We start from the raw sequence: 26,596 nt of genomic DNA on the forward strand, positions 1-26,596 counted from the left end.
ATTCAGGCTTTACTAGGTATACATGTCTAAAATAAAAACAAATAGCAACACAGCCAATCACATGCTGTAAACACAGTGCTTTTAGGGATCCAGACAGTTGTGTGGATGAAAATACATAGTTGATAGAGAAGAATGGGCAGAGTGGTTTCAGACAATGGACAGGCAGGAGTAGGTCGAGTAGCCACTCGTTATTTTGGTGTTTTGATATTTGGAACACATTGAACTTTGGAGTGCTACAGAAGCAGAAGACCACACCGGGTACCACTCCTGTCATTTGAGAACAGTAAACTGAGGCTACAAGTTGCCCAGGCTCACCAAAATTGGACAACTGCAGATTGGAAAAATGTTACCTTTTGTGATAAGTCTTAGTTTTAAATGCAACACTTAAATTGTATGGTCAGAAATTAGCTTAAACAACACATACACATGGAATTATCCTGCCTTGTATCAATGGTTCAGGCTGCTGTTTAAGGGCACATTTTGGGACCCTTAGCACCAACTGTGCGTCATTTAAACACCACAGTCTATCTGAGCATTTTTGGTGAGAATGTCCATCCCTTGTGACCATGATGTAGGCATTTTTCAATGGCTACTTCTAGCAGGACAATTCATCATCTCAAACTGCTTTTAAATACATGACAATAAGTTTACTGTACTCCGGTGCCCTCCAAAGTGAACAGATCTCAGTCCAATACACCCTCTTTGAAATGTGGTGGATTCACTCAATGGATGTGCTGCTGACAACTGCATGATTGTGTTATGTCATGGACCAAAATCTTGAAAACAATTCTCACAACACCTTGGTAAATACAGGGGTTGGACAATGAAACTGAAACACCTGGTTTTAGACCACAATAATTTATTAGGATGGTGTAGGGCCTCGTTTTGTGGCCAATACAGCGTCAATTAATCTTGGGAATGATATATACAAGTCCTGCACAGTGGTCAGAGGGATTTTAAGCCATTCTTCTTGCAGGATAGTGGCCAGGTCACTACGTGATACTGGTGGAGGAAAACGTTTCCTGACTCGCTCCTCCAAAACACCCCAAAGTGGCTCAATAATATTTAGATCTGGTGACTGTGCAGGCCATGGGAGATGTTCAACTTCACTTTCATGTTCATCAAACCAATCTTTCACCAGTCTTGCTGTGTGTATTGGTGCAATGTCATCCTGATACACGGCACCACCTTCAGGATACAATGTTTGAACCATTGGATCCACATGGTCCTCAAGAATGGTTCGGTAGTCCTTGGCCCATCTAGCACAAGTATTGGGCCAAGGGAATGCCATGATATGGCAGCCCAAACCATCACTGATCCACCCCCATGCTTCACCCTGGACATGCAACAGTCTGGGTGGTACGCTTCTTTGGGGCTTCTCCACGCCGTAACTCTCCCGGATGTGGGGAAAACAGTAAAGGTGGACTCATCAGAGAACAATACATGTTTCACATTGTCCACAGCCCAAGATTTGCGCTCCTTGCACCATTGAAACCGACGTTTGGCATTGGCATGAGTGACCAAAGGTTTGGCTATAGCAGCCCGGCCGTGTTTATTGACCCTGTGGAGCTCCTGACGGACAGTTCTGGTTGAAACAGGAGAGTTGAGGTGCACATTTAATTCTGCCGTGATTTGGGCTGCCGTGGTTTTGTGTTTTTTGGATACAATCCGGGTTAGCACCCGAACATTCCTGTCAGACAGCTTCCTCTTGCGTCCACAGTTAATCCTGTTGGATGTGGTTCGTCCTTCTTGGTGGTATGCTGACATTACCCTGGATACCGTGGCTCTTGATACATCACAAAGACTTGCTGTCTTGGTCACAGATGCGCCAGCAAGACGTGCACCAACAATTTGTCCTCTTTTGAACTCTGGTATGTCACCCATAATGTTGTGCGCATTTCAATATTTTGAGCAAAGCTGTGCTCTTACCCTGCTAATTGAACCTTCACACTCTGCTCTTAGTGGTGCAATGTGCAATCAATGAAGACTGGCTACCAGGCTAGTCCAATTTAGCCATGAAACCTCCCACACTAAAATGACAGGTGTTTCAGTTTCATTGTCCAACCCCTGTATATATCATGATTAATAAGGGTAGGTCATTTGGCAAAAGTTTTTCCAACTAGGTTCTGACAGGGGGAACCTTTATAAAGTGACCAGTGAGTGTATGGATGCACCGCCGATGACTAAAATACCTAGCTGCAACCTTATTTCTACAAACCTTTGTAACAGTGTTTTACAACATTCTCAAAACAAGTCTGAAAGATTTCCAAACCACTAAATGGCTCTCACCCCACTATAATCCCTTCTGTATCTTCTATCTTGTTGACATTATTACAAAGCTCACACTACAAAACAAAGCTGAGGTTCACAAGTAATTACAACTCTGTTTTTCTCTTTCCTCCAAGACATCTTAAATTGATGTTCACAGAATCCCAAGCAAGATTATGCACACTACAAAATGAATGCTTGTGATAATCATGTTTATATATACTGTTACCTTCCATGTCCAGTTCTTATCTTTCTCTTATTGGTACTAAGGTACTTCAGCTTCTGGGGCTTGTCTAAATGCTGTTCGAACTTGCAGACATACCTCACATTATGTGACAATAATCTTAAGCATGCAGGAAAACAGCAGGGGTGATCCCACGTGAGGTGAGGAAGTATCTGTAACAGACTGCACTAGGAAGAATCTGTATTAGGCAGAATTATGGGATCTTTGCAAATAAGCAGATATTATCTGTTTGAACATGTGCTGGGCTTAGAGCTTTTAACAAACAGATTGGGTACTTTTGGATCCAAGAAATATTCTAATTCCCAAATTTAGTTGATTGTTTGAAGTCACCCAGCTGACATAAATGCCATATTAGCTAGATAGTGTCACGATGTGGTTTTGGGGTGGACCGAAGCGCAGACAAGAGCTTGGCAGCCGCATTCTGAAGCAGTCTTCAGCTTTATTCAGGGATTTACAAGTCGAAGCAAAATGACGCAAAACTCACTGCAGGTACAAGGCATGAGTCCAAACTAAACTTACTTGAGTTGTACTGCAGGAACGTAGAAAACACGGAACTTAATCCGGTAATGTGATCGCAGGAACCAGCAACACACAATGACACATAACCAACTAATATACTGAGGATAACAAAGGGCAGGTAATCAAAGAAACAGGGAACAGGTGAAACAAATACAAAGACTGAGCATGGGTGAAAAGACTAATAAACAATAAACAGAAAACACAGACCAAGCAAAACTATAAGCAATATAATTAATCAAATGAAGCATAAGGAAACTAGAATAACCATGAACTAAAGTAAACAGAGAAACTAGAGGGAAACATAGGAACACCAACAACCTAAGAACAAACAAAGAGCCCATAATGAGAACCTGATTTACAAAAGTAAACAACCCAAACATAAACACTAACTAAAGCTAAGGAAGACCTGGAAAGGGAACAAATACCTAACCATAAATAAACACAGAGATACTAAATGAGAATCCAAGGAAGACAAAGAACTATAATAATAATAATAATAATAATAATAATAATAATAATACCACACAAAGTAATAAGAAAGCAACCACAAAAGGAACCAAAAGCAAGAGGAAGAAAACAACACACACTATAAGGCAGTAGACGGAGGAAAAGAACTAATAAACATGATACAAAAACCAAAATAGAAACATCTAAGCAAAAGTTAAAACACAAAGCCACAAAACAAAGTCCAAAATGTCACATCCTGACAGATAGTTAATATCACTGTCTTCACCATTTCATATGGAATCAAAGAAAAACTTGAACTTCACTGTTGCCACTTGGGCAGATTTCGAGATGCAATACCTCTTTTTTCAATTACACTGGAAAGAGCTTTAGGATAGTATTGCAATGACTGAAATCATAGAAGGTCATGAAACATTTTTGCTGAATGGGATTAATTTTTTTTTTTTTTTCACAAGGTAGAATACCAACTCTTTGGTGTACACATCCCTGTTAAAAGGTCAAGTTAAGTGATGAAAAAAGTAGACTTTGATAAATCACTTCAAAACTTCTTCCACATATAATGTGATATATATTCTGCATAATCCAGGTTGCAAAATTGTACACTCCCTTAAACTAACATTTTGATGAAGCACCTATTGATATAGATTCAATGACCTTCAGCATTCACATCTGAGTGTGAAGTGGCTGGGATTAGAGTCAGTGCTTTAGGTCTAAGGTATTGGTACTTAAATGGGAAAAAGCGCACCGCTCCTTCAAGATCAGGGGTTAGTAGCTGCCTCAAGTGGAGGAGTTCAAGTATGTTATCTTCTTCATGGTCAAAGTAGGGAGGAACAGGAGAGCCATAGAAGGAATGTGGCCTCGTCGAGAAAGGCAAGCTCTCAATTTACTCATCCATAGGTTCCAGCCATCACCGGTTGTTATGTGAAATAGTTTATGACTGAAAAAACATCATGGATCATGGATCTGCTAAAATGATCTTCTTAAACAGAGTGCCTGAGGGATAAGGCGAGGTGCTCAGTCATCTGAAGGTAGCTTGGGGTAGAGTCTCTGCTCCTCTAAACCGAAAGAAGTCAGTTGGGATGATTCGGGCCTTTCTGGTCAGAATGGTTTCTGGGTGTCTACATGGAAATGTGCTGGATGTGGATGGATATGTTTGTGTTATTACATCAGAGGCAGTAGATTGTTTGGCTGGTTAAGAATGCTTGCTTAATCCTTGGGGTTTTAACCCTAATGATCTAGTGTGGTGTTCCCACACTAGATCATTTGTTAATTACAGAATATAGCATTCCTGTCTGTCAATTTTCCAAATTATTAGATAAAAAACATTTAAAGTGCCAACAACATCATGCAGTAGTTTACATGGGTAGAATTTTATCAGTGTTATGGACTTTATGATAGGGCTTCCAGCTAAGAAACATGATGATGCAGGAAGGCTATGTAGTTCCTATGTAGATGACCTGTAACAGGATTTCAGAAATGGTTTTTGTGTTCATGCATTTACCAGAGGAGAGAAGTGACACCCTCCAACACACACACACCTTCAAAATTATTTAAAGGATCTAGCTGTGACAGCAGGATCTCATCAGACACAAGCAACACAAGCAAGGACAAAGCAGGGAAATAAGAAACTGATAGTGAGGGAGCAAAAAAAAAAAAAAAAACAAGGAGGGAGAGGAAGCAGCTGTGAGAGAAGCAGAATTGCAACAAAAGAGCATAGAGTGGAAGAGAGGGCATGAGAAAGACATGTGTTTAATGCCACTGGTGAGAGATGGTCTCTTTCACAGCGGCACATCCCTGTGGTCAAGGAGGGACTGAAAGATGAACAGAGGGAGAAAAGATCGAAAGTTGGATGGCTAAAGTCAAACAGTATGGATATCCTAAAGTTGGGTCCACTTTAAGTTTGCAAAACAGTTAGACAAAAATATGAGAATCCAAGAAACCATGAAGGCATAAATCAGAAGAGCCCAGGAAAACGATAATAGTATTGGCTTCCCAGCAGGGTAGCACAGCAGAGATGTAGATAATGATGGAAGGAAGGACACATCCAGGAAGCCAGACAGGGAATAGGAAGTGGAGGGTGAGCATAGCTGTCACACTGAGAAAACTCAACAGGAGGCAGACTGGAGTATTTGGGGGGGGGGGCTATACACCATACATGAATGTATACACACGTGTTCCTCTCCACAGAGTTTTAGCTCTGGAAAAGTAATTCTCTCCACAAAGTTCTCTTTGCAGTCATACCAACAGATAGATGAACAGTGGGGGAGAGCAGGAAATAAATGAGACATGGAAAGAAACAGACAGAAAAACGGGTTTTGGGTAGCAGATGGAAAGATGAAAGCTCTGATTATGGCCTATGGCCTTGACTCAGTGTGTTTGTGTGTCTGGGCAATTTTTCTCAGAGTGAGAAGAAGCAATTCAGTGTGAGCATGAAAGTGAGTCTATGGATCTTTTACCCACAAAGTTCTAATTGAAAGAAAGCCATACTCAAGCTGGGAGTGCATCTGCATGTATTTAAATAAAAACACACAAATCCATGTGCCATGTTCCTATCCTCACAAAAACACAATCTGTTTCTCCGCACCATTGCTTTCCGCCCCAACTGGGTTGGACTTTAATTAAGGGAGAAACACAGAAAGTGAGAAACGGAAGATTTGTAAAAGTAGTAGTTTAAATTCTTTCCGGTACTTAGGGGTGGACCAAAGGGGGGGGGGGGGGGGGTATATATCTATGTTTATGTATATATATTTCAATTGTTAAAGAACTGCCATGTATGAAACAATGATAAACCATTTTGTAACTTTCAATCTTCAGTTTACATCTTTTCTTTTGAACAAAGAAGTTATTGTTCTTTGGATTGTGGTCAAGTTCGGTTGTTGTCGCGGTTTTTATTTAAACGTCTGTAGATGGTAAGTGATTTATTGCTCGTTCTGTCCTAATGCAAGCAGCATTTTTTTATGTCTGTGCACCACCTGTGTAAAATCTCCCGGTCAATCAAATCGAACGCACCGATTTCCTTGGCAACCGTTCTGTTTTGGAGGTAAGTGCGAATGCGCTCTCGTGTAGTGTATGTAAAATCTCTGGTCATAAGCAGTGTTTTCGAGCTTCACTGTGTTGTTGTAATTCAGCAAAATAACATGAAACACAACTAGTTTCTCTCCATTTCCTTTTAACTGGGGTATTTAGCAGCGAGCAGACAGACATTAAACGCAGCGGTGCTCGTTTTAAAGGCTGGCCGTTCACAACAGCCTTGAGCTCCAAGGGGAGAGAAGCAAAGCAAGAGCATTGAGGCTCCAGCATAGCAGAACTGCTCAGAAACAATTTGGAATGAGGGGAAAAAATCTATATTTATGAACAGATTAAGTCGTGTTTTAGACTGACTATTGGTAGCGGATCTGTTATTCTTTGTGTGCTTGTGAGTTATGCAGCCGTAACAGGTTCTGGATGACGGCTTCAAAGCAGACAGCCATTCTTCCCTCTTCCCGGTACTGCGTACCGGCGCAGAATCCTTTAGTGGTACGCAGTACCGGACCGTACCGGCTCACTTTCACTCCTGAGTTTATGTAATATGATTACAAACTTCTGAGCAGTAGGCATAACTCTCCTAGATAAAGATAAAAATGAAATAGGGATTATTATTAGTAATAATAATAATAATAATAATAACAAAAATTATTTTATATAAGTGCTGTGTGGAATATGTAGAAATTTTAGAATGCTGTTATAAAGCTGAAAAGAAACACATAAAAATCATGTTTCCTTATACTTGGTTGGTGCAACTTTTGCATGAATTACTGCATCAATGCAATATGGCAAAGTAGTGATAAGCCCGCAGGCCTGCTGAGGTGTTAAGAAAGCTAAGGTTGATTTATTAACAACCTTAAGCTCACCTGCATTATTGGCCGGGCTGTCATCTTCCAATAGATAACATTACATAGATCCTTCATGCAGTTTTGTCGGGTGCATCTGGTGGCCAATCGAGCACAGTGATGCAGTAGTACTGAAAGCAGGGTTTGGTACATTTGGCAGTGTGAGCAGGTGCTAAGGAAGATGAAATTAGCATCATAGAGGGAAGTATTGCTCTAATATTTCCTAACAGACGCCTACACTGACTGTAGAAATGCTAAAATACATAGGGCCAACACCAAAAAATGACATGGCTCACAAAATCATCATCTCTTCCTCTAGAGTCAGGGACCATTTTTAAATGGAATCCTCTACTTAGCCCAGGTAAGATGCTTCTGACATTGAATTCAGGAGTGGATTTACACAAGGAACGCGTCAGTTGTAGATGATGTCCTGGATATGTCTGGATGTAGCACTGGGTCCAGTCGCAGTCCATGCCTTGTGAATCTGTCTCAAACTCTTGTATGAGTTTTGCTTAAGAATCCTCTCAAGGCTGCAAAACTCCTTGTTGCTTCTGCACCTTTTTCTACCATGCTTTTTACTGTGTTATTCTCATAATAACGAGGCAGGGCAAGAAAGAACAAATATTTTCCCAACTGATTAACAATATACCTATGTTTCCTCATACCTGAATGCTCACATAAATCTTACTGAACCATAGAAACACAAAATGAAACAATGGATGCATGGTTTCTATTAACTCAAAATCTCATCAGGTTTTCTACTTTATTATCATTCAAGCCCAATACAGTTCTGTGTCTTTAAATGTCAATTCTGCTGCACAGATGTGAGAGTCTGCCCATCCTTGTGACATATACATATATACATTCAGGTGGCTGTATATTGTGTTTATCTGCCTTCTTCTCAGCAATTTGAGAAACAGCATCCTCTGCAGATGGGTTGGTGATGTGCTCTGTGAAGCTTATTGTAGCGTTGCTTCTGTTTTCTCTTCCTTTGTGTGTCCCTTACATGAAACTGTTTGACAATGGGCAAGTGTGGAGACAACAGTTGTGGCAGTCGTGGCATGGGGGTTTGAATTTTTCTCCCCATGACGAGCTGTGCTGGAGAATAACCATTCTCTAGCGGGGTAGCTCGGGAACTGAGAAGGGCTTTAGCATAGTCCCCTCCTTCCTTCCACAAGCATTTTACTGTCCCCACTGCCCGCTCCGCTTCTCCATTTGCCTGTGGGTATTGTGGTCTACTGGTTAAATGAGTGAAGCCGTATTCACCGGAAAACTCTCTAAAAAGGAGGCATACTACACAGGCATACTGCAACCCATGGTCTGACATTAACACCTCTGGCACCCCACGCCGACCAAAGATGTTCTTCAGGACTGCTATTACCGTACTGGCTGTTGCACCATTGAAGTAGGCAACCTCAATGTATTGAGATAAATAGTCAACAACTACAAGGTAAGTTTTCTTGTCCCATATAAATATGTCTGTTACCACACGTTGCCACAGCCTCTCAGGGACAGGAGTAGTCAGCAGCAGCTCCCTTTGCGTTGCTTTGTGTTTGGTGCATGTAGGGCAATGTTCAACCTTCTGGCTGATGGCAGAAGAGAGCCCGGGCCACTAAACTGATTCACGGGCTCTAGCATGACACGTAACTATTCCTCAGTGGCCCTCTTGGAGGATGTTGACTCTCTCCTTTCTATATGAGCCAGGAATGACGATCCTTTGTCGTTTTAAGAGAAGATCCCCAGCCAGGGGACAGATACCGCCTCTCCTTCCAGTATGGTGTAATCTCAGGTGGAACGTGAGCTTTGTCAGGCCACTGCGCCCAGCATTAGTGAATGAATTTGCTACAGATGGAGTCTTCTTTCTGTTTCTGTGCCAGCTGTTGCAGTCTAGCCTCAGTAGCAGGAAGGGACTGTCTGATAGAATCTACAAATATTCTTACGTTGACTTCCTGTTCTATCATTGCCTGAGTGGCTATGTGGCCCACAAGTGCCCTTGAAAGGGTGTCTGCAGCAATAAGCTGCTTTCCAGGAACATGCATGATATCATACATAAATTTCAACAGTCTCAGTCTGAATCTCAAGATTCGGGGTGGGAGTGCATCCAGTGGTTTAGTACTCAAATAAGGGACAAAGGGTTTGTGATTCATCTTTAATGTAAACTTCGTGCCTAGCAGGTAAGATTGAAGACGCTCGCTTGCCCAGGTCACAGCCAATGTCCCCTTCTCAATCTGACCATAATGTTTCTCGCCATCTGACAGAGCTCTAGAGATGAATACTATTGGTCGCCAGTCTCCATCCTCTGGTTGTTTCTGAAGGAGGACAGCTCCAAGGCCGAAGGACGATGCATCTATTGACACACAGGTCTCTACATTGGGTGAGTATACAGCTAGAACACTCGGGGGAACTGAGCTCTGCCTTCAGCTTCTGAAAAGCTGTTTGCTGGGGCGCTCTTAAACACCACCTTCTTTTCTCTTACAGTAGTTTGTTCAGAGGACGGGAGAATGATAAAAGATGTGGGAGAAACTTGCCAAGGTACATGCCCATTATTCTTCTTAAATCCACAACACATGTTGGTTCTGGCATGTCCAGTATGGCCCGCACTTTGCCTGGGTCCGGGTTCACTCCATCAGCAGTAATCCACTGTCCAAGAAACATGATTTTCCTCTTAGAAAACTCACACTTATCGTATGTCGTCTGACATCTGTTGTTGAAAATGCTTTGGGACAGAGGAGATCCCAAATGGCAGGCTTCAACATTCGTTACCAAATAAGGTAACGAATGTTGTCAGCTGTGCACTGTCCTCACTGAGAGTACTTTGCCAGAATCCTGATGTGGCATCTAGTTTAGAAAAAACCTTTGCTCATGTCTCTCTCACTTGACTCACTAGTTCAGTGATGTCAAATCAATGCACAGTCTGAGTTTCTCTTTTGAGCCAGCTTTGAGCAACACTACTAGCCCTGCACACCATGGAGTGGGTTTATCACCCACCATTGTCTCCATCCAATCCAACTCTGCCTTTAATTCATCTCTTAGTGGGATGGGTACTTGACGTGGGGCAGATAGGGCATATTTTTGTAGCATGTGGTTCTAGTTCAGTTATATATGGATCTTTCATACATAATGGTCGACCGAGGTGATGGTGGCAGGAGTTCGCCTTGTAACTGGTGGGCTGCCCACTGATTGTGGTCAGAGGGCTCAGTGTCACCTGTGTATGGCAGCCTCAGGTGCCCCAGGGCAGCTGGGCCTACATACACCACTGTCTGTGTGCGAAAGTGTGTATGAATGGGTGGATGACTGAATGTAGTGTGAAGGGCTTTGGGGTCTCTGAGGACTTGCAATAGTGTCCAACTTGCCAGGCTGCCCTTACCCATTCTGCCACACAGCATAGGATGCTGCTTTTTAAAATTTTCTTATGGCAACAGTTTTTGCTAGTGTGAGTTCAGGATCCATCTGCAGTGACGTTAACAACTTTGCATCTTTTATTCCAACAACAATTTTATCTCTGATGAGCTCTTCTCTTAAACCCCAAAAGCACAATGTTCAGCTAAGCTATGGACTGTTGTTATAAATGCTTTAGGACTTTCGCCTGGGTTCTGGTTGCGCTTATTGAACAGTGCATGTTCAAAATACAATACATTCTCATTGCTTTATACATTGTGCGTCAGTTAACTTTTTCCTTCCACTCAACTTTTATTAACATGCGTTAGTAATGACCTTTTGTGGCTTATTCCTTTTGTGGATAAATTGTTTCAGCTGTAAACCATAATCCTCAAAATTAACAGAACTAATTGCATGAAGTATATCACTCTGTGTGAAATTATATTTTTTGTTATGGAGATGCACCTCTTTCCCTGTTATTTACTTACTTGATGTTAGGGGTTTGGGGGGTTGGGTAGATGCTGTGTATAAATTCCCATTTTTCACTTTATTTATTTTGTTCTGTAATATCCTTAGCCATCTAGTTACCCTAGATTGAATGTCTCTTGTTTAATTTAGCTCACCTGCATTAACTCAGTAATAAGCCCTCCCAGCAGAATTAGCTGTGTATTATTTAAGCATTAATGTAGACTTTGCATTAACAGATTTTCCAGATGACATTCAATTACCTTTCATTTCATTTTATTAATAATGAAGAATGAATTTTCATTTAGTCTCCATTATTAATATAACTTGAACGCTGTAAAAGAGTGAAGTAGGACTTCCTGATCAACACTTAGCACTGCTCTTCTTGTAGAAACTTTGGTGTGAGCCACTTAAAGTTCCTTTATGACCAAGCTATCCAAACTGCTGCAGGCGGGATAGTTTTTCCATCTTCCTAAAGCCTAACAAGTCCCCTGCCTTCTACTCCCCTGCTTGTCTGACTGCCTTTGGTGGCTCATTTCAGATCGAAAGCCTGGTGCACAGTATTACAAATGAATGCACATCCCCATCCCTGCAGGCCAGGCAGTCCGGGCCCCTGCATATGAGCTGGTCAATGGCGTATACTCTGTTAATGCTGCCTGCTTGGCTGTCCCAATATTGTGTGTTGGTAATCATTCATTCCAGCCTTGACTCTCTTCCCTTCTGGCTCTGAAAAATATTGGAACGACCTCCCTTAGCTCAGCAACGCCAAAGAGCAGCCCGATTTAGGGTAAAAATCATTCTCCCTAGGAACATATCATATCCTTTAAATCATATCCTTTGCCATACATGTTCATGTCTCCACTGACTACCCCCCAGCTTCAGATTAGATGCCTTTTTTATCTGTCTGTCTATCTGTGAATGAGTGCCTCACAAACCAACTTAATGATTAACCTGTTTAATTTACTCACTGGTTTACCTGGTTGTTTCACTGTTTTATAACTGTGCTCTTTGCCTTTGTTCCTCTTCATAATGCAGATGGTACATTTATATAACAGAGGGAATTCAAACAATAAACAAAAAATCAAGTTTTGAACATCATCCAGGTCAGATGAGGACTGATAGATTATCTCTCTCATCAGTCAAATTCATAGCAAGAGTCTATATTATGTTGGTTGGTATTCAGAAAAGCACCTATAAGGCAAAATTGTATTTTCTTCTGCTTAATAATATTGTGTTCCCTCAGACCTCAGAGTTCACCATCTGAGTGCAGTTTATTGCTCTTGAAAGTTTCAGAGAAGTTTTTCTTATGGTGGCTGATATGGTGTCTGACCTTGCTCTGCCTGAGAGCGTTGTATATCCAACTTTTACAACCTTTATGTGATAGTTGGCACTATATGAATTTATGTCCTCACTGCTGTTCGGCTGTTATTTTCAAAGATGAGAGGTACCACAGCCAATACTAATGATGAGTCACATTGCTAAGCTGTTGTTATTGCAGGTGAGGTTTTATTGTGTGCCTAACATTTAATTTATTTGGACATTCCATTTTATGCATCTGTATTTGTCAAAGATTCTATGAGATTGGCTTTTTCCTTTGTCTAGATTTTGTATTGCTGCTAAACTCTAAAAATCTAGTGATTTTATAGTGCCTGGTAATACGTAGTATTTAAACTCCTTGAACGCTTTCACATATTGTCACACAACCAACGCGCTTTAATCAATTTAATGTAGTTTTTTTGTTTTGCTAGACCAAAGCAAAGTCAGTCAAAGGACCATTGCAGCTTCTACAGACTTGCAATGGGCCTCTTGGCTGCTTCTCTGGTTAATGCTCTTCTTACCAAGCCTGTCAGTTTAGGTAAACACACATATGTTTCAGATGATGACTTAAACAGTGCTTTTTGTTTAAAGCTGGGAATATTGACTTTTTTGAAACCTTCGTTTGTGTTCCTTGGCCATTATGATGCTGTTTGTAGCAGGCACCTTAAAAGAACAGCCATAAAATTTTGAAATATACAGTCTGTCCCACTCCATCTTTTTTTTTCTCTCTATGTTCAGTCTCCCTCACTCTCATTGAGACCAATTAGACATACTTTACAGCATACAGACATTTGTTTTTCACAACATCCTCTGTACGCACATGCCACACTGAGAGGCCTCTGGGACACATTGTAAACAAACAGTCACTTGGCTGGCGCCCTGGTGACTCGGATGAACATGAGAGAAGAATAGAATTTGTAAAAGGGAGCACATGAAGAGAAAAGGCAGCAGGAGGGATGGGTGGAGGTTGGGAGAGCAGGGATAAGGGGATGCATAAAAATGATGTAATGGAGGAAATAGAAACTAAAACTGAGAGAAACAGATGGGAGGACAAGAGATAGGCAAAGAGGAAGTAGAAAGAAGGATGAAGAGAAAAGAGAACGGTTGACAAAGATTGGGGCAATCCCTCTGCACCGCCGTCTTTCTCCTCTCAGCCCCCCTCTAACACTGGAAGAGACAGTGCCAAAAGCCAAATTCTGGTGTCATGTTTGACTATTCGCTTTTATTATTTATCTCCAGCTCCCTCTTGCTGAGGATGTCTTTGCATCTGAATCAATTTTCCCTCAAGCTAATTTTTTAGGGTTAAGCACAAAAATCTGAGACATTACAGCTGAAGTAAGAGAACTGGTGAATGTATACAGATGTGGGTATGCATATGTGGGTTTAGAACAATAGAAGTGTGTGCAGGGGCCTTATCTGTACTTGGACTGCACTTATGATGTCTCACACTTATTAATTCTGAAAAGTTAAGAGGTTCTGAACTGGACACTGAAAAATACATCACTCCAAAAAGTAAGCTCGTCTTTGCAGCCGCATGCAGCTGCATATTGTCTCTCTGGATTAGAAGCAACTGGAAAAGATGCTGATGTTGGAACAACGAAACACTACATTGACACAAGCCAGAATACAGCAGATAGCTAACCTCATGATGAGCTTGTTGGATGTCTGCCAAATGAAACACCTTACTTTACAGATTGTCCAATGTGGCTACAGAAGTTCAATTAAAGAAAGAGATGGTCAATTCACACAGAGGATTAGAGATTAGATTAACAGATTTGTACCAGTTTATTGACAGAAACCTATATATCTAAGGCCAAAAGTGCCACAGTCTACTTAAAAATTCCTTTGTGTGTGAATACAGTACATTAAATAATAAAAAAAAAACCTACAACTACATCCCATTTAATTGTTTTCCATTTACTATGAAACGGTCCTTCATAAAAAACAAATTACCACCACGACAGTTCCTCAATAGATCCTAATATGTTGGTTAGCCTACAAAGGGACTTCATTGTAGACCAATCACCTTGTCTACAGCAGTCATAGGCTCACCCATGTTTAATTTTTGCCTAAAGGTTGTTATTTTCTAGAAGTACTTTTAATCTGAAAAATGAGTCTCATTGCAACACATATTATAATTTATTGTATATGACTCATTCAACGATTCCATTTATTTAATGGATGGGTCCAGCGCTGACTCAACACACAAGTGAACTAAGCTGCCGCTCAGTGGGTCAAATTTGATTTGGTGGTTTCAGATATATAAAAATATTTTATATTATTTAATATGTAAGATTTAAAGGAACTGGAAAGTTTACTTTACAGGAGTACAAAGAAAATATTTCCTTGTTTGATTTTTGTGACTTTATAAAAAATTGATTTTCCATTGATTGACATTCTTATCAACTTCTTATCAACAACCCATTTACTCTTGTTAAGAATGAGAGATCATAACAAAAGAGTAAAGGCTGGAATGTACAAAACACCTGTCTGCAGGTTACAAATATTCATACCTAAAAAAGATGGGTACAAAACAACAAACCCGTATATGGATGAACTGGTGAACATGCAAAATAACTGGTACCTGAAGAAAACTGTCACAAGTATGTTAAAATAAACAGTGAAATTTTCTGGGCCTCTTATACTGTCCAGCACAGTTTAATTCAACCTGGTCATTAAGCTCAACTAATATTCCTGAAGAGACAACTTTTTACATGACGTGAGTTAAATAAATATGTTTTTGTGGCGAATCAAACTGTATAGAATCTGAGTTTGCGGCTCATGTATTTTTAATGTATTTGATTGTTGGCAACATATCAAGACACACATCCTAAGACAGAAACCAGATATATTCAACCATAAAGGAGATGATTTATGCTCCTTTCAATTTTTTAGAAGATGTATATGGCGCTCTACATCAGAAATTAATCACGTTTGGCCAAATCAATTTACACTTTAAGAATAATAATTTATTTTTAATTATTTGTTCTTGATTAGTTCTCGGGCAGCTGGTAAGTGACACAAATATTGGCACGTCATTCACTGCTTTTTAAATGCTCAGGCTATACTTTTTGTGCTTTCTCCATTATTGTTTAAACTAAATGGTCATTCTTTAAAAAAATAAAAAAATAAAATATATATATATATATATATGCTTGCTTTTCTTACGTTGTCTTGCAAAAATATTCCTACGCCTTGAACTTTTAAACATTTTATCACATTAATACGCACATTTCTGTGTATTGTATTGAGATTTTGAGATAGGCCAACGTAATGTACTGCATAGTTGTGAAGTGCAAGCAATATGATGTATGGTTTTCAAAGACATTTTTCCAAATATGTATATACCCCTTTTATATGATACCACTAAATAAAATGCAATGCAACAAACTGCATTCAGAAGTCACTTAATTAGTAACCACGTGTGTATTTTGATTTTAGTATAAATACAGCTGTTCTGTAAAGGTTTCTGAGGTTTGTTAGAGAACATTAGTGAACCAACAGCACCATGAAGACCAAAGAACAAAGCAGACAGGTCAGTGAGAAAGTTGTGGATAAGTTTAAAGCCCTGTTAGGATATAAAACAACACCCCAAACTTTGAACATATAACGATGCACTGTTTAAAAACAATCAGTGCTAAGCCAGACAGAGGAGAAGCAGCAAATATACTTTTGGTAACTCTGGAAGAGCTACAGAGATCCACAGCTCAGTTAGAAGATGTTGACAGGAATCTAACATTTTACAAAACGTAGCTTCATGGATAAGTGCCGGACCCGGTTAACATTCGCCACAAGGCATAGAGTGGAGACAGCAAAAAGTGTTATTACTCTTATACCTATTCAAGTGATCTGCTCATATGAGATCAGTTTTTGCCCAAAATGAAAATGAAAGGCAGGAAGCTAACACTGAACATCAGCCACTAAGACAACAACTCTGAACGTACAGCCAGAGCAACACTGGAATAGCTTAGGGCAAACCATATTTGTGTGTCATAATGGCCCTGTCAAAGTCCAGTCCCAAATCCAATTGTACATTTGTGGAGGTAGGATTGGAGGACTCAGAGCAAAGCACTCCAGAGACTCATGACGGTGGCCCAAAACAACTGCCTTTATTTTTCTACTTTACATAAATTAATTATTGCTCATGCATATACCAGATAGTTTTTTCTTGTCGCAAGTATGTTAAAATAAACAGTGAAATTTTCTGGGCCTCTTATACTGTCCAGCACAGTTTAATTCAACCTGGTCATTAAGCTCAACTAATATTCCTGAAGAGACAACTTTTTACATGACGTGAGTTAAATAAATATGTTTTTGTGGCGAATCAAACTGTATAGAATCTGAGTTTGCGGCTCATGTATTTTTAATGTATTTGATTGTTGGCAACATATCAAGACACACATCCTAAGACAGAAACCAGATATATTCAACCATAAAGGAGATGATTTATGCTCCTTTCAATTTTTTAGAAGATGTATATGGCGCTCTACATCAGAAATTAATCACGTTTGGCCAAATCAATTTACACTTTAAGAATAATAATTTATTTTTAATTATTTGTTCTTGATTAGTTCTCGGGCAGCTGGTAAGTGACACAAATATTGGCACGTCATTCACTGCTTTTTAAATGCTCAGGCTATACTTTTTGTGCTTTCTCCATTATTGTTTAAACTAAATGGTCATTCTTTAAAAAAATAAAAAAATAAAATATATATATATATATATATGCTTGCTTTTCTTACGTTGTCTTGCAAAAATATTCCTACGCCTTGAACTTTTAAACATTTTATCACATTAATACGCACATTTCTGTGTATTGTATTGAGATTTTGAGATAGGCCAACGTAATGTACTGCATAGTTGTGAAGTGCAAGCAATATGATGTATGGTTTTCAAAGACATTTTTCCAAATATGTATATACCCCTTTTATATGATACCACTAAATAAAATGCAATGCAACAAACTGCATTCAGAAGTCACTTAATTAGTAACCACGTGTGTATTTTGATTTTAGTATAAATACAGCTGTTCTGTAAAGGTTTCTGAGGTTTGTTAGAGAACATTAGTGAACCAACAGCACCATGAAGACCAAAGAACAAAGCAGACAGGTCAGTGAGAAAGTTGTGGATAAGTTTAAAGCCCTGTTAGGATATAAAACAACACCCCAAACTTTGAACATATAACGATGCACTGTTTAAAAACAATCAGTGCTAAGCCAGACAGAGGAGAAGCAGCAAATATACTTTTGGTAACTCTGGAAGAGCTACAGAGATCCACAGCTCAGTTAGAAGATGTTGACAGGAATCTAACATTTTACAAAACGTAGCTTCATGGATAAGTGCCGGACCCGGTTAACATTCGCCACAAGGCATAGAGTGGAGACAGCAAAAAGTGTTATTACTCTTATACCTATTCAAGTGATCTGCTCATATGAGATCAGTTTTTGCCCAAAATGAAAATGAAAGGCAGGAAGCTAATACTGAACATCAGCCACTAAGACAACAACTCTGAACGTACAGCCAGAGCAACACTGGAATAGCTTAGGGCAAACCATATTTGTGTGTCATAATGGCCCTGTCAAAGTCCAGTCCCAAATCCAATTGTACATTTGTGGAGGTAGGATTGGAGGACTCAGAGCAAAGCACTCCAGAGACTCATGACGGTGGCCCAAAACAACTGCCTTTATTTTTCTACTTTACATAAATTAATTATTGCTCATGCATATACCAGATAGTTTTTTCTTAATTTCATTGTATATGTGACAATGACAATAAAGGATATTCTGATTCTGATGTTCATAGACGCTCCCCATCCAATTTAACTAAGCTTGAGCTGTTTTGCAAAAAAGAAAGGGTAAAAATGTAAGTTTCCAGATGTAAAAATCTGGTAGGAACATAAAACAAAAGCCCTGCAACTCTATTTGTAGGAAAGGATAGACTGACTAAAAGAGGGGCTGAAACAAATGCATGACAATGCACATTTACAATTTTTTCTTTCACTACTTTGCAGTATGTTTTTTAGGTCTAACACATTATATCCCAATAAAATATGCTACAATTTGCAATGTAACATAATGTTAAAAGGGGTATGAACACGTTTGCAAGGCACTATATGTTGCATTGAGTTAATAGAAGGGAAGAAGTGATAACTGAAAAAGGCTCTAACCTGTAAATATCACAAATACCATAATTATTGACTCTCATTTAGGATACACTCACATTTTTGGATTACTGTTAAAGTAGTGTTGCTGTCTGTGTGACAACAAAGCATAAACTAATTTTTGCAGAATTAGATCCCCTTTCTTCCGTTCATTTTTTCAGTCTAATGATGCCACGACTAAAATGTTAATTACAGCTAAAAAGAGAGATGATTGTGGAGATGAAGTAGCAATTAGCATGTATCATAGCCACCATCATTACCTCCATTAGCCGCAGGAAAAATATGTAAAATTATTTACCAAATAGTGAAATGCTCAGCATTTGCTTATTCAGAGCACGGAATGTTTCAATGGCAGTGTTAGAAACAAAAAGCATTCCTCCCAAAATTTGCATAATTAATGTTGCTTAAAAAATTAACTATTGCTAGGCCCAGAGCAGGAAAACAAGCAAAGACTGAGCTTACTAGAAAGTAGGACTTGTTCAGTCAGAAATAAGAGAAATAACAGGGTGAACTTATTCAGGTTTGTGCTACCATCGGCATAGAGATAGAGACACTTTATTAAATACAAGTACCAACCATAACACATTTACACATTTTTTCCACTTGAATGATCTGAACCCCCACCCCCCGTTACTTTGCTGATGATATTTAAAACCTTCCTAAATTGCCAGTTACATACCTGAGCAGAGTCTGAGAGAGTCTGCTCATATTCCCAAAATGAGGCTATTATCCTCCTCTCAATCCATGGCTGAACAAAATGTCTTCTCCATTTTGTCCTAATCTGACTAATGTACTAAGACGTAAAAGGTCAGTTCACATCAACACCACCCCAAGGAGACATTTTTGACTCTGAATTGAAATAGTCAATTATATATATGTGTATATATAGACTCTCTCAGACATATATATATATATATATATATATATATACACTGCTCAAAAAAATAAAGGGAACACTTAAACAACACCACAATATAACTCCAAGTAAATCAAACCTCCGTGAAATCAAACTGTCCACTTAGGAAGCAACACTGATTGACAATCAATTTCACAGCTGTTGTGCAAATAGAATAGACAACATGGGGAAATCTTTGGCGATTAGCAAAACACACTCAATAAAGGAGTGGTTTTGCAGGTGGGGACCACAGACCACTTCTCAGTACCTATGCTTTCTGGCTGATGTTTTGGTCACTTTTGAATGTTGGTGGTGCTTTCACACTTTTGGTAGCATGAGACAGACTCTACAACCCACACAAGTGGCTCAGGTAATGCAGCTCATCCAGGATGGCACATCAATGTGAGCTGTGGCAAGGTTTGCTGTGTCTGTCAGCGTAGTGTCCAGAGCCTGGAGGCGCTACCAGGAGACAGGCCAGTACACCAGGAGACGTGGAGGAGGCCGTAGGAAGGCAACAACCCAGCAGCAGGAGCGCTACCTCCGCCTTTGTGCAAGGAGGAACAGGAGGAGCACTGCCAGAGCCCTGCAAAATGACCTCCAGCAGGCCACAAATGTGCATGTGTCTGCACAAACAGTTAGAAACCGACTCCATGAGGATGGCATGAGGGCCCGACATCCACAAATGGGGGTTGGGTTCATAGCCCAACACCGTGCAGGACGCTTGGCATTCGCCAGAGAACACCAGGATTGGCAAATTCGCCACTGGCGCCCTGTGCCTCTTCACAGATGAAAGCAGGTTCACACTGAGCACATGTGACAGACGTGACAGAGTCTGGAGACACCGTGGAGAACGATCTGCTGTCTGCAACATCCTTCAGCATGACTGGTTTGGCATTGGGTCAGTAATGGTATGGGGTGGCATTTCTTTGGAGGGCTCACCAGAGGTAGCCTGACTGCCATTAGGTACCGAGATGAGATCCTCAGACCTCTTGTGAGACCAGATGCTGGTGCAGTTGACCCTGGGTTCCTCCTAATGCAGGACAATGCTAGACCTCATGTGGCTGGAGTGTATCAGCAGTTCCTGCAAGATGAAGACATTGAAGCTATGGACTGGCCCGCCCGTTCTCCAGACCTGAATCCGATTGAGCACATTCGGGACATCATGTCTCGCTCCATCCACCAACGTCACGTTGCACCACAGACTGTCTAGGAGTTGCCTTAGTCCAGGTCTGTGAGGACATCCCTCAAGAGACCATCTGCCGTCTCATCAGGAGCATGCCCAGGCGTTGTAGGGAGGTCATACAGGCACTTGGAGGCCACACACAATACTGAGCGTCATTTTGACTTGTTTTAAGGACATTACATCAAAGTTGGATCAGCCTGTAGTGTTTTCACACTTTAATTTTGTGTGTGACTCCAAATCCAGGCCTCCATTGGTTAATAAATTTGATTTCCATTGATGATTTTTGTGTGATTTTGTTGTCAGCACATTCAACTTTGTACAGAACAAAGTATTCAATGAGAATATTTCATTCATTCAGATCTAGGATCTGTTATTTGAGTGTTCCCTTTATTTGTTTGAGCATATATATATATATATATATATATATATATATATATATATATATATATATATAGCAAATTCAGGTTTAAAGCTGGTATAAAAAAGATAAAATTCAAGGAAAATTGCTGAGCGAGTTGCATTATTTATCGACATCCAGTTTTCATGCTTACCTTGCTGTACAAAGGACCCATACACAAACCACATGGAATTGTAAAGTGTGGTCGAAGATACAGATCCCATGGGCAGCCGTGGTGGGTTGAGCCAGTTGAGCAAGTACACCAGGATGCCAATGAGAAGCACTGTGCCTGCAATGCACGCCCACAGCGACAGATCGAAGGGTGCCAGGCAGGCAAACATGTCCACTGTGCGCTCGGCCTTGCGCAGCAGAACGCCCACAGAATAATCCATGTAGCGTGTGGTGAAGTCTACAACACTCTCCCGCTCAGGCGTGATGGTCAGAGCAGAGAGTCCAACATCAGCTCGCTGCAAGAGCCAGAAAAAAGGAGAAGAGTGTAAGAAAGATTTGTTCAGCCCTATTGTACTGAAAAAGACTAATGCACTGCTTTGAAGCCTTTGCTCAATATTACATTTTTTTTTTTTTTTTTTATCAAAATTTGTATTTATTTTGTCAGATTTTACATCTTAAACAATTCTAGGATAATCTTTTGCTAATGGTTCTCTTTACTCATGAATAAAAAAGCAACACTAAAAAAGAAGTTTCTACCTATACACTTTCACAGGTATCTTCAAGGTACATGAGATATGCTTGCTACAGTGTTGCTAAGTTAAAAAATGAGGCTACCAAAACAAATTCAGGTTTGAAAAATCAAAACATGCTTCATGTTCTGAGCTTAACTTTTTACCAGCCAGTATTGTCTTATCATTTAATATCCAACTGATAAATTATGTATTTTTTATAATCTTTCGTGTCATTAAGTTTGCTGGATCATTTCTTGAACCCAAATGCTGGATTATTGCTGTTGGAACATAAATGAGTTAGGTTTAATTAAACATCAGATCAAAAATTGTGATCCATTTGTTGGGTTAGAGAGGGGACTAAAAACAGCCTCATCATTCTTAACAGAACACTATTTTGAGCATGCTTTTACATTTTGCTTCTAGATGGCATATTTTGTTTACTGATTTTTTCACAAAATATATGCCTCATTTTATACTGTCAGGACATAGTGACAGTTTTAACAATTACGTAAACAATACATTTTTTAAAAGGTTACCTACTACAGCTTTAAGATAACTTTAGCTTTTATGCGCTAAATGGTCCGAACCTAGTGCTAGCTTCTGTATGTTCAACATTCATACTAAATAATTAGTGATAAACTCAATATAGAAAGGTAGCATTAAATATAGGGGTTTGTGTTGAGTATAAATTTGTTACCTAAATTCTCTTATTCCTCAATAATTACCAAAACACTTCAAAATGAGTTTTTAATTAGATATTGGGTGTGTTATGACTGGAATCCTTTATTGAGGAGGACTAGGTGAAAGAGATGAGCAGAAGCAGAGGATATAAGGACTATAAGGACCTGCAGAGGTGTAAGCACAGAAACGCTTTAAACAGACAATTTAGCATATGAACATAGGGTTTGTCATTTACTCCTGCTGTTGACAATGAAACTAAAACTTAACAAAAAAATCAGCTTTAAAAGTAAAATGTTTGTGGGCTGGGCAAAAACTCCATAATTTGCTCGTTTTATTATCTTCACTTGTAGCTGCTACAGCTACAAGTGGTATTTCTTATGTTTATGCTTTTTAATCCCATGTAATTTGATGGATTTCATTATGACATATACCGGTATATAATGTTTGAATATTAAAATGTTTCCATTTCCAGTGATTCAAAAGAACTGGAGACATCTGCTTCAGGATTCAGATTGCAGCTGCAAGGGTCTGCTTTTTTTGGAAATCCACCAATGAAATCTAATCATGACAAAGATGATTATCAACCAAGATAATAATGACTTTAGTTACTTGAAGCAACCGATGTTTAGATATCTAGGTAAATTATATACAGACTTTATAAAAAAAAATTAAGACCCACCGCAGCATCTCCCCACAACTCGTAAAAACTTAAAAGAAACAAAAACATTTATCTACCTCATGCACAAAAATCTGCTAATTTCATACGTGAGTAGCCCGGAAATAAGACAAAATGCTTAGGTTTGCTGAATTAGTCCTTTCTAGTGCATAAACAGAGCATCAGAAGAAAACCCTACAGGATTAATGTTGGTAGAATCAACACAATAGCATCCATTTAAACTGTGTGTGTGAGCATGCATGAAATGCAATGCTGACGCATGTGGTCAGTGCACATACAAACTTACAGAAAGCACTGTGGGTAATAATTATGTAATATAATTAGGTTTTTGAAGAGATAAACACTGCTGACTGATGGGGGAAAACAAAATTATGTGCATGTTGAGTTTATTTACATCTTGTGCTTGCATGTGTGCCCATAAATATGCATTATGCTCAAAGGCTTTCTCTATAAATTTGCAAGGTGAAAGGGAGAAGAGTGTTACAAATTTTCAGCACAAACAAGCTTTCAGGGTCAAGAGAAGGGGAACTCAGTTTCAACATTTGACAAATCTGACACCATAGGAAAATATTATTATTTTTGACAATGGGTAAATCCCATTGGTATGCTTTGTTTTATTCAGTATGTTAGTTTTATTATTGCAAAAGTATGAAACGAAGTTAAGTAAAAGTATTTACTAGAGGTATGGCTGAACTTAATTGTTCATGTTGCTGCAATCATTGTGGATGCAGTTAGAACTGCAAATCTAAATGAAAGTAATTACATCATTGATTTTAAAATTGTTTTTATTACTTAAGTTTGCTTTCTGTCATGATCCACACATATCTGAGTACTGTTTTAGGGCTTTGATGTTCAACTTTTTATATTTTGTGCTTCCAAGTCATATTTTGTCAAGAACTCCTGGATTATGATTTCATAATTTTGTTTTATATTTGGCATTTTGTTGTGTCTTTTTGTCTGTTCCATTGGTTCTTTCAGTTGGTTCATGTCTGTACAGGTTCCCATCCATCCATCCATCCATCCATCCATCCATCCATCCATCCATCCATCCATCCATCCATCCATCCATCCATCCATCCAAGCTTTTGTTAGGCCAAGGAGGTAACTGGACCAGCAGTCAAGCTTTACAGCCACCTGGTGGCTTCCAAAGTGTTTGCTTAAAATAGACGTGTTCTATGCCTGTTGAAAGGATGGAGAATTCAACTGAAATTGTTAATGAAGAATGGAGACTGGAGAAAAATAAATAGTATAATTGCATAGTATAATTGTTGAATTAAATGAATTAAAAGATGCCTAATTTCATCCAAAGATGCAAAACAAATCATTCCCAACATGGGCTGATGCGGATGAACCACCTCCAATTAAAAAATAAAAAACATTTGCGGAGTCGGAAGAAAATTCCACCTTCACTTTAGGCCCGAAGCCAGTTGATGAAGAAATATCAGAATACTTCAGTGCCATCAGGAGTTTCTGCACTGAACAATTTTTTGTACTGCTAAAGTGTGCAAGTTTCATTTTGGGTGTGAGTCCAGTGAGCCATCAGAGATAGCATTTATTGTCTGTGCGTGTATTTTACAAGAAAGCCGCAGTAGCCTGACACCAGAGACTCTCAGCAATACAGTATATGCTGTCTGGAGTAATCTCAAGTAAGACAGATGTCCCAGTTAAATAAAACTGGGATAGCTGTTTTTTTATTTATTTGTATGCCCTGAGCCATTGCTTTGTATTAACGTTGAGCAATTGCAAATTAAGCCTTTTTTTCTCTATGGTTTTATCTGTTTTTGTAATATTGTTTTATGCATTTTCTTATTTATATATTTACTTTCTTACTGCACAATGCAAGCATTTTTGGTTTTGGCCCTATTTTACATGAGAATTTGTGATTCAAACTGAAGAGATTGTTTTGTTGAATTTATAAAAATTTTTCTGCTCTTGTTCAACTCCAATAAAACACTCTGTGGGCATACATGTTTTCAGTCACACAGTGTACCAATTGGTTGGGGCATGCAGGATTGGTTGTGAATCACAAATAAAACAGGAGTGACAGAGAGAATGGGTGGTAATGGTAAGAAATTCATCTAGAGTGGGATTTAAAAGGCTGTCCCGTGCAGGGCCAATGCAGGGCCTTTATGTTTCTACAATAGGTTTATTAACCTGTTTGCCTATTGACCTTCAACCTAATTTTAATCCTCCTTTATAATGACTCAAGAAATGTTTTGCACAAAAAAGGGTGATGGCTACGATGTTTTAAGCAGATGCTTCTTTAAACAAAATTTGAAGTGGATCCACACCTGAGTACAGCAGATGTGGAAATCTGAAATTCTAGATGTCCTTTTATTGATCAGGAAGGGATTAATGAAACTGTTCTGTTGTTTATAACTATTATGATAAATTAGCATTTAGGAATAACAATAATTAAGAGATCTTCTTTGCAAAATAGATTCCATAAATTTATAAAGTAAAATACATTTCATTCTAATTTAGCAATAAAGCAAGAAGCCATTTTCCTAAAATTTTGTTAAACAAAAAACATGACAGAAAACCTCTCAACGTTACTGTCCTCAGGAGGGCTGTCACTGTATTACTCAGCAATTTGTCTTTGTATTTCTGTAACTCAAGTTCCATTTTTTAGTTAAGAAGTTCAAGTGTCTGCCAATAGTTATGAATCAAATGCTCCAAGGTCCTTAAGGGTAGTCAAATTATTTAAAAGATGTCGTGCTTTCAATAGTGTGCCACATCAAAGATTTTTTGAGGTCAGGTCTATTTTGTTTCACACAGTGACTACTTGCTGCAACAGTTTGTGACTGCCAGTCAGGAAGTCGGTCTCTTAATTAAAAATGATTTTTATATTTAAAGATTTCCTCTTGAAGCAACATGATTTCAAGGGGACATGTAATTATGGATTCACCTAAGAAATGAGACAATGAGGATTGCTTGTATGTAATGTTTTCCACCTGGACTTTTTTGGAGTGTGGAACCCACTAGTGTATGAAGGGATATAATGTGTAACGGCTGTTGCATGGAGTTTAATAAACGTTATCTCTGAGCAGGGGAATGGTCAGTTGTTCAGTTTGTATAGTCAAGAGGAATAACCAGCTGAAACATAGAGGGTTGGTCCCATGAAGCAAGTCCAGCAAGGAACATTCATCTGATGGCAGGAACTCTCCTACAGACACTCTTGAATATTTGAGAGCCTTATAAGGGTATTCAAAGCCCTTTAACGTTTCAGATTTTATTACAATGCAATCAAAAACTGGAAAGTATTTTAATGGTGGCCTTTGCAATCACCATTAAACTGTGCAAATTCAGTAGAAACAACTTGCAGCTGTAATTGCAAAGGAAGTTCCTCTACAAACTATACATGCCACTTTTTAGATTTTAAGATGCACACCATAC

The 26,596-nt window shown here is 39.2% G+C and overlaps 1 protein-coding gene across 5 annotated transcripts in view; it reads right to left on the minus strand.

Moving 5' to 3' along the window:
- The window catches only part of grid2 (glutamate receptor, ionotropic, delta 2), a 749,910-nt gene that overhangs the window by 152,213 nt on the left and 571,101 nt on the right, over window positions 1-26,596 (minus strand). For all 5 annotated transcript variants that reach the window (XR_007040614.1, XR_007040615.1, XM_047381418.1 and 2 more), the window contains exon 11: window positions 21,315-21,627. Coding sequence is in view for 3 of the 5 variants with exons in the window: in XM_047381418.1 (XP_047237374.1) it covers window positions 21,315-21,627 (313 nt within the window). In the remaining 2 variants the exon portion in view is untranslated. The remainder of the gene's footprint in view (window positions 1-21,314; window positions 21,628-26,596) is intronic.

The sequence above is a fragment of the Girardinichthys multiradiatus genome, chromosome 12, assembly GCF_021462225.1.
Source record: "Girardinichthys multiradiatus isolate DD_20200921_A chromosome 12, DD_fGirMul_XY1, whole genome shotgun sequence".
Taxonomy (NCBI): domain Eukaryota; kingdom Metazoa; phylum Chordata; class Actinopteri; order Cyprinodontiformes; family Goodeidae; genus Girardinichthys; species Girardinichthys multiradiatus.